The following is a 14,388-nucleotide window of genomic DNA, read 5'->3' as shown; positions in this document are numbered from 1 at the left end:
GTATGGGCCACTTATGTACTTTTATGGTATTTTTCAAACTGATACAGATGTGGTCACAATTTTCCCATTCACAATGGAAAGGTAATGCATACAGATTCTCTACAGTACATATACTACACAGTAGGTAGAGTAAATGATAAAAGTGTCTTTAAGGAGCGTCAGTCACTATTAAACTCATTTCTACTTCAAATTAAGACTTATCAGTGGTTATCATTTCTGTATTTCAAATCTGTCTCTCACTGATGTGACGGCAGGCGAGGTTATCTGTTTTCCTGCTTACATATTAATATGAAAAGATGCAGTCTCGACTGCTCCAGATGTCTCTGCTCGCGGATACCCTCGGGGCCATCGCTATACCCCGTGCGCGCACCTGTCACACACTCTGCTCCCGAGCTCGATCCAAGCCGGAGTGAGTGAGTGAGTGAGAGCGTGTCACTCAGCGGCTCCACCCCTCCGGTAACTACACCCCGCTCAGAACCGACCGAACCCGCACATCAGACACATTCACCATTATACAGGTATCCCCCCAACGTCACCACCGTGGCGAAAAGTTAATTTAGGTGTTTATGTTGGGATTTTAAAGGAACTTACGCGGACTTGGTAGGGTCTAAAAGATAAAAAATGAGAGGGAGGATAATTAAGATGAAGGATGTCTTGGGGTTCGAGTCGAGCTGGACGTACTGGACGCTGTTTTTTCTCTGTGCTCTGTTGCCGCTCCCAGCGAGCGCAGATATCACTTGCGCCTCGTGTTTCGCGCCAATACGCTGGAATGAAGCGCAGGCAAAGCCAACGGCTTTGCTCAGTCGTGATTTTGGAAGCTCACCGGACGACAGTCCTGATAAAAACTGGAAATGGAGACTTGACGGAGCTCAACTTTCCCCCGAAGCGTACAAAAAGTCTCCTTACGTGTCCTGGAGTGAGAAACCGCAGAACGCACACATGCCCAGAGCGGAACGGACGAGCCCAGCTGAAGAAAAAGACGGAAAAGTTTATCCAACATGGTCTCCAGAGGAAACCAAAGTGGTCAGGAGAGAAAAGCGCAGTCTGTTTCCGTCTGACAGCGCGACCGGTTCTCGGTTCGAGTTCAGACGTACCGGAGGAGTTGACGGTGCTGGGAAGAGCCCGAGGCAGAATGAGCCACACCTGATCACATCCACCTTTGCGCTGGCCGGAGATTCGGCTCATAATCAGGCCATGGTGCTGTGGTCCGGACACAACAGCAGCGTGAGTGTGAACTTTATCCAATATCCATACTTTGGTCATTGTTACTATGTAGACTTGTAAAGTTAAAACGGAGCAAGTGGGTCATTTTACCTGGTGTTTTGCATTGTGATGGCTTTGATATTCTGAAGTACTTCACACACGCAGGACTGCTGCGCGGCAGCTGCAAAACCAGCGCGCGCACGCGTGCGTCACTGTTCTTTCTTTATAGCAAAACCGAAAAAAAAAAACTTTGTTCATTAACAGAGACTCTGCAACCAAAAGCATATCATCCAAAGTGTCAGTAAAAAAGTGCACACATTCCCTGCTCAAGCATTTGACAGAGCACACATTAATAGGCAGCAGGAACACATCCATAAATGAAAACTAAAGGTCAGGCTTAGTATTAAAATTTCTTTTAGGATTATACGTATTATTGTAAACCACTGGTTTTCATTTACAGTCAAACCAACATTTATTCAAACATCTACAACAACATTTCTCACATTATCACAGTTTATTCGCTATATTTTAGAAAATGGTAATCAAATATGACAAGAACTGTTAAACTGTGTCAGAACAAATTCATCTTGATAATGTCAGATATAACAGAAATAACTTTGATAAAAAGGTATGTAATGGATTACAATCAAAAAAAAAAAAAAAAAAAAACTGTATGACAATACTATGAATACTATGAAGGTCACATTAGCAATTAAAGAAAAAACACTTAAGAAAAACATGGTCAAGTCAAAGTGTCTGAATAATTTTTGGGTCCCAAATTTGAAAGAATTTTTGGGTATAATACGTAACAGTTTACTTTATTTTGTTATCCTCACTTACATAAATAAACTTTAGTGTCCTGCACCCACTAACAAAATAATATAAAAAATTATATCTGGTGTCTGAATAATTTTTGGTTTGACTGTAACACCCATCCATTAATTTTTCAATTATTCTGATGAATTTAAACTATGTGTCTTTCATTTTCCTTGTCATTATAGAGCTGCTCATAATTAACTTTCTCTGAAACTCTTTATTTATATGGTAGATTTGATGGTTTTTAATGGAAAGATGGTATGGAAGATTTTTCTGGCGTCTCATGTCCTCAGTGTAGTCATTGTGTCTTGTTTGTGGTGCTGGGCAGCGATTAATCACGATTAATCACATCCAAAATTAAAGTTTTTGTATAAAATTAAAGTGTTTATATATACATGTGTGTACTGTGTATATTTATTATGTATAGATAAAGACACAGTATATATCTTGAAAATATTTACATGTATATATTTATATAGTTTATATTATATATAAATATATTTGATATATAACCATTACAGATTTTTCTGAAATATATACATATGCGTGTGTGTGTGTGTGTGTGTGTATGTATATATATATATATATATATATATATATATATATATATATATATATATATACACACACACATACATACATACAGTACACACATATAGATGATGTACACAAAAACATATTTAGGATGTGATTAATCATTGCCCATCACTAGCAAATATTTATTTCATAAGAAACAAATTTCATATAAAAAAATTATTGTTTCTAGCATCTCAAAACGGAGACATTTGCCCCATATCTGAATGTGTATTAATATTTGTGCTTCCTTACTACACACTATGCAAAAAGAGTAGGATGTCAGAATATGTAGTATTTATGAAACTGTAGGCAAGCAATACCCAGATGACCTACTGCATCTGCTGAGATAATGAAGTGTGCAGATACTAGACACTTTTCTGCCCATAAGGCCAAGGCAGCTGAAGTAGAAACGAAGGCAAAAGAATTGTGAGGCAAAACTTTCTTTTGGTAAGTTTCTTAAGATTTAATTGTCTATATTTAACATATTATTTTGCAATTGTTGTCCATAAATCACAGGTCAAAAGACTATGTCAGCATGATGGATGAAGTATGGAGATGCAGGACAGAGCCTTAGTCTAATTTTCTATCACCTGTGGTTTGATGCATACTTCATTAGGGCATCTGTTCTGGGATGCAGATGTTTCAGAAGAACCTGCCAATAAGTGTACGGTTCAGTGAGCGGTTCAGAAGAATGAATTGATATTACTTTAATATGACTGTCAATTATCTGCCTGCACCACTTTACTTTAAAAACAATCAATTTCTTTCATCAATAATCTACTCGCTGCATCTGCTAGATATCTACATCTCTGGCACTCAGGGTGCTCTGTTTGAATTTCTCCATATGCTGCTGTGTTTTGAGTGTGAATGACACCTATTTTTTGTAACCCGAACTCATTCCTTTTCCTTCACAATTTCTGTGCCTCATCTGAAATATAAATGACTGACTCTGTCAGCAGACTTTTAGATTGGCAGGGTAATACCTGCAGAATTTATGTGTGTGTGCGCGTTTCTGCAGTGCTGCTGATGCCATCGGTGTATCTTTTTTACCAAACCGCATGAGTGATGTTTTGCGATGCCACAGATGCAAACGGAACGTCAGAGAACAGATAGCATCCGCAAACTCTTTTTGCCTGTGTGTCTCTATCTCACCTTGGCGTATACACGTCTATTGCATTGCACATAGACATTCACTGTATTGATTTGATACTGCTATATATAATGAAGCACCAAATAGTTTAAAGAACAACACTCAATAATATATTAAAAAGAGCAATCATGACGTTCAATGAAAAATGAGGCCCATATGGTATTTTCAAAAGATCCGTTTAGGAAATGATGTTAGCGCGAGAAGAGATGACACCGGTAGCCTCTCAGCGGCAAGCAACAAATGAAGCCCTCTGTCATGCCAGTTTTCATCAAATGTGAAACCTTTCCCGTTGCTTCCTGTAGACACTCTGTCTTATTACCACACAAGTGATAAAGCTAATGTCTGGCCCTTCGCACCTCTGTTGTACCTTGCTCAATCACTGACACACACACATAAGGGCGCTGTTTATGCACTAAGACGCATGGGCGATAATAACGATGCAAATTCTTACTGTTATTATAGTGCAGCCTGTCTTAAATACCCTTGTTTGCTCCAGAAGGTGAGAGCAGATGGACAGATACCTGTAGAGTAGGCAGATACCAGGATACAGCTACACTCAAAGGTGTCATAGAGAGCATGTTGCAGCCGTGCATGTGTGTGTGATGACATCACGGAAGAATTAGAGATGAGGTGTTCCATTCAATTGTAAAGTGCCCTAAGAAGTGGACTTTACAGGTTATTACGCTATCTAAAAAGAATAGATCACCAAAAAATGACAATTCTGTCATCACTTACTGTCAATCTCCACACATAAGTCTTTACTTAATCTTTGAAACACCAATTTTTTTTAAATGAAACCTGAGGTTTTTGTCCCTCCACTGAAAGTACATGTATCCAAAAGGTTAAAAAGTCATTATAATCCATATTAATCAATCCTGTGAAGAGATGTGTTGAGAAAAGTGAAAAATCCAAGGCAACATGATGTATTTAAAGGGATAATTCATCAAAAATGAAAATTCTGTCATTAATTACTCACCCTCATGTCGTTCCAAACACGCAAGACCTTCATCTTCAGAACACAAATTAAGATATTTTTGATGAAATCTGAGATCTTTCTGACCCTGCTTTGACAGCATTGCAACTGACACGTGCAAGGCCTAGAAGGGTAGCAAGAACATTGTTAAAATAGTCCATGTGACATCAGTGGTTCAATCTTAATTTAATGAAGCTACGAGAATACTTCTTGTGTGCAAAGAAAAAGAGAGCTTTATAGCTTTATAATATTACGATTAAACCACTGATGTCACATGGACTATTTTAACAATGTCCTTACTACATTTCTGGGCCTTGAACGCGGTACAGTAGTTACATTGCTGTCTATGCAGGGTCAGAAAGCTGTCAGATTTCATCAGGAATATCTTAATTTGTGTTCTGAAGATGAACGAAGGTCTTACAGGTTTGGAACAAGACAAGTTAGTAATTAATGACAGAATTTTCATTTTCGGGTGAACTATCCCTTTAAGTTCTATCAACTATTGTCTTAATAATTGTACTAAATAATATTACTTTAAGTCAACTTGAATTTGTTTGTTTACTAAATGCAAAATAACTCATTTAGCCAATAAATTTGTCAGGACAACAGATTTCTTATTCAGCAAATTTTCTAGTGACACAATACATTTTTTGATAGCCATATATATAGCCGGTAACACTTTAGAATAATGTTCCGTCATTAATGAGTAACTACATAGAAACAAATGACTAATGCATTATTAACATTCTAGTAACTATGAACTAACAAGAAACTCAGATTAACAAATCAGTAAATAATAGCACTCAGTTGAAAGTGGTATTTCACTATTAGCTAATCAGTAACTATTTTCTTTTTTATATATTTCCCGGAGAACTACAAAGAGCTACTATATACAGGTTTATAATTAATTTGAATAATACTAAATGTATAATTAATTCTAAAGTGAAGATTGTGGTAACCCATTAGTAATTATTTAAGTATTACCAAATTTGTCAGAAGGAATTATTAATTATTTGGATCAGCTTTCTAAAGTGAAGATCATAACAACTCCTTAGTAATGACTAAAGTCATTGTAAACTTTTGAGGTTTTTGTAAGGTTTTAGATAGTAATACTTCAGATGGATTTGGTAACACTTGAGTCATTACTAGTGTGTCACCATGTTTTTCACTTTAGAATACTGATTCAAATAATTAGTAATTCCTTCAGAAGGATGTAGTAACACTTGAGTCATTATTATCCAAACCTTACATATACATCAAAAGCTTTCAATGATTTCAGGCATTACTAGAGAGTTATCATGTTATTTACTTTAGAATGCTGATCCAAATAATTAGTAGTTTTGGTAACAGATTTGGTAATACTTGAGTCATTACTAATGGGTTACAATGATCTTCACTTTAGAATTTTATACATTTTGCATTATTCACATTAATTATGAACCTGTATATACAGTATAGTTCTTAGTAGTTCTCCAGGAGAAATAAAAAAATACTGTAGTTACTGATTAGCTAATAGTGAACTTCCACTTCAAACTGAGCTCTATTTCTTACTGATTCGTTAATCAGAGTTTCTTGTAAGTAAATAGTAGTTACTAAAATGTTAAATGTTAATACATTAGTCATTTATTCCTGTGTAGCTATTCATTAATGACCAAACAGTATTTTAAAGTGTTACCATAGCCTTATAGGACACTTAAGATGTTAAAAGCATATCAAGAGCATAGTTTTTAATGTTTGTGCATACTGTAGGCCTTAAAACTTGACACAAAAACCTTGAGAATAGTGACAATCAAGAAATGTAAAAATGTGACACTTAACTAACAATAACAACAAAAAAACAACAAAAGTTTAAATGAAGTCAGCAAACATAATATTATGTAACTGCATAGTTTATTCATGCTGCATTGAATGCTGGAAATCAATTAAAAATGTCTTGCTCTAAAAACTGTTAGGAGAATAGTTATAAGAAAATTACATTTCCTAGTATTTGAGACTTTAAAGGTTTTGTAAACTGTAAAATATGTACAACCTTAAAAATAGAGGTTCCGAAAGGGTGTTTCTGCAGTGATGCCATAGAAGAACCATTTTTGGTTCCCCAAAGAACCCTTAAGTGAATAGTTTCTGAAAGAACCATTTTGAAGAAAGTTTTAAAAATCTAAAGAAACTTTTTCAACTACAAAGAAACTTTTTATGCATTTGAAAGGTTCCATGGATGTTTAAGGTTCTTCATAGAACAATTGGTGCCAATAAAGAACCTTTTCTTAAAGAATGTAGTTGCTTTTATTACACTGTATTTGATACAGTATATTTAATGAAACTAAATTAATTAGCAAAATGTTATATTAGACAATGCAACATTTATTATTCTGTTTAGTGCTTTAAAATAAGACAACTTATGTTAATTAAATGAATAATACATTTATATAAATATACTCAAGTTTTGTTCGTTTGTGGTGACGTTGCAGGGTATTGCAAATTAACGCATTTTGTCAAGTTAAGTGAACTTCAACAGTATGTAAGTAAAGAGAAGTGAACATTATAGGGGACCCTACTAACTGATATGCAGATATATTTTAGATTTTATGATCATACTCGTTTGGCTCATGCTGTACGCCTTTCAAATAGAGTAACGTTTGCATGTTGCTATATTTTGATGTTAGTGGCTTTAGCGACCAAATTGATCCGTAGCGTTCAGCAGTTTTCCTGAAGCACAGCGAGTGCGTGTGTGTGTGTGTGTTTGTTTTAGAGAGAGAGCAAGAAACTGTGTGTTCTGCTGAAAGCATACTCTCTTAGGCCTAATGTCACTGAAAGCTGAAAGCTTTCACTTTTGATTCACGGCAATGGAGAGGCTGTTTGGCCGCTTTCTCAATTGTAAAAACAATCAATGAAAATCCATAAAGATGATGGAAATGCAAGAGAATCATTTTGCGGCCCCTGCTACGCTTGCCCTTGGGTCCTGATCCATAGTTTGCCCTCCAAAGTCCACGATGACATTTTCTCTGAGAGGAGCCCCCGCCGAGCAAGAAATCATTGTGAAGGTGGGGTTTGTGTATTTTGTTGTCTAGACAAAACAGATCTTATGCAAATGCGGCTAAGGAAGCACATCTCCAGGGGAAGTCGCTCCACAGGAGTTTGATTGTGATCGAGCAGTGATTTTAGCGTTTTAAAAAACTCCCCGACCTGCTGTGAGAGAATCGCAGATTATGGCTGTACAATCATAGGTTGAGCAGGGCTTATTTTGTTTGCCTGTCTGTTGCGCTCGGGTTACATGTTGATGCTCTGTTGATGCCCTACAGGAAGATGGCAGTCAACTACGTCCAAGTGTGGGCTTGTGCGTGCGCCCATGTGAAACTTTCAAGGGTGTGTGCGCGTGTGTTCGTGTGGGTATTCATGGCCTGCGGAGAGCGTGAGGGATGTCCTTGAAGAGTTTGGCTGTCCATCCAAATGTCTACACATCCTCCAACAGTTTCACTCTGGAGTGACAGCCAAAGTGGTTGTGTGTGTGAGCGAGTGTATGTTCATTTGTGTGTGTATGTGTGCGCGTCCTCTCTATCTCAGGGCAGCAGAGTGGCTGAGCCTGTAGCAGTAAACACTCCGACTCGGGGACACATCAAGCCTGGTTAGTTTTAAAGGACTTTTTGATATTAGGGAGGTTTGAGAGGATGCCAATGTTTTAGTTTAGCAACAAGTCACTTTCTTCTAAAAAAAAGTTTCTTAGAAGAAAGTGAATTTTATTCAAAGAGTATGCATCCTAAAATGTTTAAGATGAAAACATTATGAAGAAGCAAATAAAAAAGGTTAACAGCTACCATTCATACACAAAAAGGATAAAAAAGTTATATACTATGTGGAAATGCTTGTAACAAAAAATGATACTGTTCAAAAAATTAGGCCTACAGTAAAACAGTAATATGTGAGCCTGGACCACAAAACCAGTGTTATTTACTTGGGAGAGTATCATATCGAAAACGTCTCTGTGAGTTGCTGCTGATACAGAATAATAGCGTACACTGTTTGCGTCCAGTGGATATTCTCCAACACTGCAAAAAAAAATGCTTTTCTTACTAAAAATTCTTCAATAAGGATTTTCTAGATGAGTAAAATTATTTTCCTGTTTTCAGAAAAAAACAAGTTAAAATTAAGTGAGTTTTTGCTTAGAACAAGCAAAATAATCTGCCAATGGGGTAAGCAAAAAAATCTTATTTCAAACAGAAAACAAGACTATTTTTCTTACCCCATTGGCAGATTATTTAGCTTGTTTCAAGCAAAAAAAAATTTGCGTACAAAGTAAAACTACGGTTAAACCACTGATGGCAGATGGACTATTTTGACGACATCTTTCATACTTTTCTGGACAGTCACAAAGCTCCCACTTTTACGGGTTTGGAACGACATGGTGATTAATGACAAACTTTTCATTTTGGGGTGGAGTAACCCTTTAAGTAGCACAGGTATATTTGTAACAATATCAAAATGACTGATTTTCCTTTATACCAAAAACCATTAAGATTAAGTAAACATAATGTTCCATGAAGATATTTTTATTTAATTTCCTACTGTAAATCAAAACTTAATTTTTGATCAGTAATATGCATTGCTAAGAACTTCATTTGGACAACTTTAAAGGTGATTTTCTCAGTATTTTGATTGTTTTGCACCCTCAGATTCCAGATTTTCAAATATAGTTGTATCTCAGCCAAATGTTGTCTTATCTTAACAAACCATACATCAGTGGAAAACTTATGTATTCAGCTATTGTGATATTATTGATATTTATTTATTTCAATTACTCCAGTCTTTAGTGTCACATGATCCTTTATGCTGATTTGGTGCTCAAGAATGTTGAAAACAGCTGATGCTTAATATTTTTAAAGAAATTGTGATTTTTTTCAGGATTCTTTGATGAATAGAAAGTTCAAAGGAACAACATTTACTTGAATGACATAAAAACCTTGTGTAACATAACTTTACTGTCACTTTTGATTAATTTAATGCTGAATAAAAGTGTTAATTTCTTAAAAGAATTTATTACTCAGATTCTCTCAGATATTTGAACACTAGTGTATAACCATGTTTTTTTGTTCCTTTATTCCTTTTCTGTAATTTGTTCAAAGATGATGAAAGATGTAAAAAGTTTCAGCAAACTTCTTTAATACAAAAATTAAGTTCTCTAAAGTTCATGTAACCTAAAGTAGAGTAGTTACCTCCTGTGACATCAACCTGTATTTATGATATTAGTTTGCTTCCTAAAAGGTGGATTTTAAAGCTTCAGTCCCTCTGTTATGGACAGCGAGTCATATCCGTTTACCTATGTTACTCTTAATAATGATATGAACAAGTGAATCTATGCTCATTCTGTCTTCTATAATTTGTCACCTAATGTTCAGAGCTGCTTGCATAACCTCAGGATTTATTCTCTCACACCCTGAAATCTCATAATCATTATTAGAATCTACCAGAGCAATGTGAATATATTCTGTTAAACTCTGTGTTTTACAGATTCATGTATTGTGCCACTAACTAATCATTTTAAAATCATATGATTTATGAGACACAGCTATTCTCAAACTATAAGATATCCAGTACCAATAAAAGTTTGAAACTGAAATAATTTGTCATTTGCTCAGCAAAGAGATTTATGTACAAAGTGGAGGGAAAGTGAAACAAACAGCCCTACTCTCAACCGGGGGATTATAAATATCTCAAATTAAAAAACTCTTTCAAACGTCAATGTACAAAATGTTAGAGAGTTTAGCAATCTTATATTAGAGGATTACATATACAAATCTAGTAGTGGTTCCTTAACGTCATCCTTAAACCTAAATAATTAGACTTCTTTTTATAATCCTGATCTTCCTTTCAGGTTATCCTGCTATAAGTGCACATTTCCAAAGTTCTGTCACTCAAATATTTGCTGAAACTCACAAACATGGTAGAGATAGTAAGTTCAGTCAAGTTCACATTTCTGACTGTCACTTTTTTAAAGGAAATGGCAGTACAACACTTTATTCCAATTCAGCCGTTTCAATGTGTAAAGTAGACTAGTTTTTTTGTACAACAGTAAATATTGCTCCTTTGAATTAGAAGGTTGACCAGTAAAAGATTTTACCAACACCAAGTTGGGAAAAACTCACTGAAAAACTCATGTCCTTGGTCTTTCCATAGCCTTTACATCTGTGGCAAGCCAGGCCAGGCCATGCATAGAGCCTACAGATGTGCAAAAGTGTGTTGAACAACCAAAATCCCAATAACATTCAAAAAAAAAAAAAAGAACAAAAAATGTAGAACTAGAACTAGAAAACTGGCCATAGAAAAGCTTAAAGGGATAGTTCACATAAAAATGAAAAATTACCCTATGATTTACTCACCCTCAAGTCATCCTAGGTGTATATGACTTTCTTCTTTCAGACAAATACAATTGGGGTTATATTAAAAAATGTCCTGGCTCTTCCAAGCTTTATAATGCCTGTGAATTGGTGTTCAGTCCAATAAGTGCATCCATCCATCATAAAAAATACTCCACATAGCTCTGGGTGTTTAATAAAGGCCTTCAAAAGTGAATCAAGGCGTTTGTGTAAGAAAAATCTCAATATATAAAATTTTATAAACTGTAATCTCTCTGTATTTTTCTGACCTAAATTGATTCACTTCAGAAAGCCTTTATTTACCATCCAAAGCCACGTGGAGTACTTTTTATGATGGAGAGATGCACTTTATTGGACTTCAAAATCTTGACCACTGTCCACTGCCATTATAAAGCTTCGAGGAGCCAGAACATTTTTAATATAACTCTGATTGTATTAGTCTGAAAGAAAAAAGTCATATACACCTAGGATGGCTTGAGGGTGAGTAAATTATGGGGTTATTTTCATTTTTGGGTGAACTATGCCTTTAAATGACAACTAATACCATGTACTATTAGATGTCATTTAAGCTGTTTATGCCTAATTTTCTTATCTTTTTTCATCTGTCAATGTGAACACGAGCAACCCAGTGGTAATAAATCATGTCCATGCATCCTGTCTTTTATATTAATAATTCTGCAATACTAATAATATTAGATTATAAAGACTGATGGAGGTTTATGTGGTACATGTAAGATTTATGATTTCTTGTTCCCAGATGAAGTAGCATCCACTGAAAGGGCACATTTCCATGTATCTGGATTTTTCTGGCATGCTTTGAGTTTAATTTAAACACAATGATTATATAATCAAAATAACTATTTATGAATTAAATTAACAGTAAAAATAAGAATATAAAGAACATTCACTTGTGCAAAACAAATATTGTAACTAATTTAAGATATTTTGTATACTATTTTAATATGTCCTAGAATTACATTAAAGGGATAGTTAACCAAAAAATGAAAATTCTGTCATGAATTACTCACCTTCATGTCATTCCAAACCTGCAAGACCTTTGTTCATCCTCAGAACACAAATTAAGATATTTTTGATGAAATCTGAGAGCTCTCTGGCATAGACAGCAATGCAACTAAAATATTCCATGCCCAGAAACGTAGTAAGGACATTGGTAAAACAGTCCATGTGACATCAGTAGTTCAAACATAGTTTTATGAAGCACAAGAAAACTAAAATAATGACTTTATTTAATAATTCTCCTCCAAATCACACCCTCTGCCATTATCGAGAGAAAACTCTGCACATAAACAGTGCATGCACTGCAAAAAATTATTTTCTTACTTAGTCTTGTTTTCTAGTATAATTATCTAAACATTCTTGAATCAAGATGCATTTACTAGTAGAATTATGTAAGATATTAATGCTTGTTTTAAGATTTTTAGCATTTTGATAACTTTTTTTAAGAGAACAAGACGTACTATCTCTTAACTGTCACCCCCCATTTTTTAAGAAAAGACATGAAAGTGCACTATCCAAACATTGTTGTAGTTCATTAACACTTTGGAATACAGATCTAAGGTTGGTCTCATTTTAAAGAAGAAAGTATCAATAAGTTATAGAAGTTTAAATTTACTGTTAAGAAAATGCACTGTACAATTTGTATTTAATTTGATATAAAACAAATATTTTACATAACAGGTTTTACCCTAAATTTGATATAGAATTGAAGCCTTATGTCTAAATAAGTTATGTTCCAAATTTGAAGTTGAGAAAAAAAATTGAGATTCCTGTGAAAGTTTATTTAGGGCGTTGCCATAAACAGTAACGGGGTACCACCCAAACTCCATAGAATTTTTTTAATGCATTTTTCTGTCACAAATTAAAAAAATTTCTGTCAATTTTACTTCTATCATTAAATACCACCACCACCAAATTTGGAATTCTGAGACTTAGACCTTTCCAATTATATGTTTTTTTGTCAAGATTCTAAAAAGTTGTGATTATAACAGACGTAATGCATTTTGTAATATGACACTTGACACCGCCACTAAGGGGGAGGAGACCGCCAAACGATTTAAAGTACCATTTCCATGGAACGTAATGATTTTAAAATGGTTTCAGATGACGATTCTTGGGATTCTAAACTTTCAAATGATATATAACTTGTCATGATTACTAAAAAACGATAGAGAAAAAGAACAATGAAAACGTTAAGGGGTTAAGTCGTTTTACTTGTAAAGTAAATTCATCTTGATTCAATAATTTTTAGATATTTATAATAGAAAACAAGACAAAAATACTAAGTAAGAAAATCATTTTTTGCAGTAAGGTACTCTCGATATTGGCGGAATATGTGATTTGGAGAATTGTTGTTTACGCAGGGTCGCAGAGCTCATAGATTTTATTAAAAATATCTTAAGGTCTAACAGGTTTGGAACCACATGAGGGTGCGTAATTAATGACAGAATTTTAGGGTAAACTATCCCTTTATGGTTCATTTTAGTGGATTTATGGGTGACATTGTGTTTTGATGGTCCAATCATTGAAGTATTAGTAAACTGTCTTTTTAATATCTTTATTTTGATTGTCTCCCAACAGATATTCTACTGACTGTAAATTACTTTACAAGTACATGTCAACTTATTCTACTAACCCGTAACCATAACAGTCTACCAATACTCTACTAATGAGAGTTAGTTGACTTGCAGTCAACAGGATTTCTAAAACAAACCGTCAAAATAAAACATCATAGATGTGGAAAGTCAGTTCCCTCAAATTTACAATAGTGTCAGGTGTAGTTTATCACATTAACTATTGCATGTTCCACTAGAAACATTTTGAATTATATATTTATTGTTTTAACAAACTACTTTGTTGTGAAATGTTTTGTCTGAAGTGTTTTAGTCTATATTAATTTCATAAATTAAATTAATCTTCTTTTTAATATTATGCAGAAAGATTAGAGTCCGAATATTTTTTGAGGCCACTGTATGTCTCAATAATAGTAAGATATGTGAAAGTGGCCATGCGCCCTTCACATTCAAATATATGCAGACCAGTGACCTGTTTCTCCCTCCGACGGGATTCGCGGTGACGGATTTATTCATTATGAGCTGCTATCCATGCTTTGTCACAGTACTGAATATTAATGAGCATGCAGATTAATTGTGGTTATTGTACACTTTCCAGGGATGTAGAGAGCAAGTGTCAGAAGTGACCTGGAGATGGGAGATGAGAGCATTTGTCATTGGTCTTTAGAGAGAGTGTGTATGTATGTGTGCTGGGCACTGATGTGTGTGTATGCC

General features: G+C 34.8%; 1 protein-coding gene across 1 annotated transcript in view; it reads left to right on the top strand.

Annotated features, from left to right (window-relative positions):
* Positions 1–485: 485 nt before the first annotated feature.
* The window catches only part of sorcs3b (sortilin related VPS10 domain containing receptor 3b), a 91,861-nt gene continuing 77,958 nt past the window's right edge, over positions 486–14,388 (top strand). The window contains exon 1 of the mRNA XM_073826654.1: positions 486–1,224. Within this exon, the coding sequence (XP_073682755.1) occupies positions 622–1,224 (603 nt within the window). The 5' untranslated portion in view covers positions 486–621. The remainder of the gene's footprint in view (positions 1,225–14,388) is intronic.

The sequence above is a fragment of the Garra rufa genome, chromosome 21 (assembly GCF_049309525.1).
Source record: "Garra rufa chromosome 21, GarRuf1.0, whole genome shotgun sequence".
Taxonomy (NCBI): Eukaryota; Metazoa; Chordata; class Actinopteri; order Cypriniformes; family Cyprinidae; genus Garra; species Garra rufa.
Note: the sequence above shows the minus strand (reverse complement) of the source record. Positions and strands in the feature narration are given on the sequence as shown.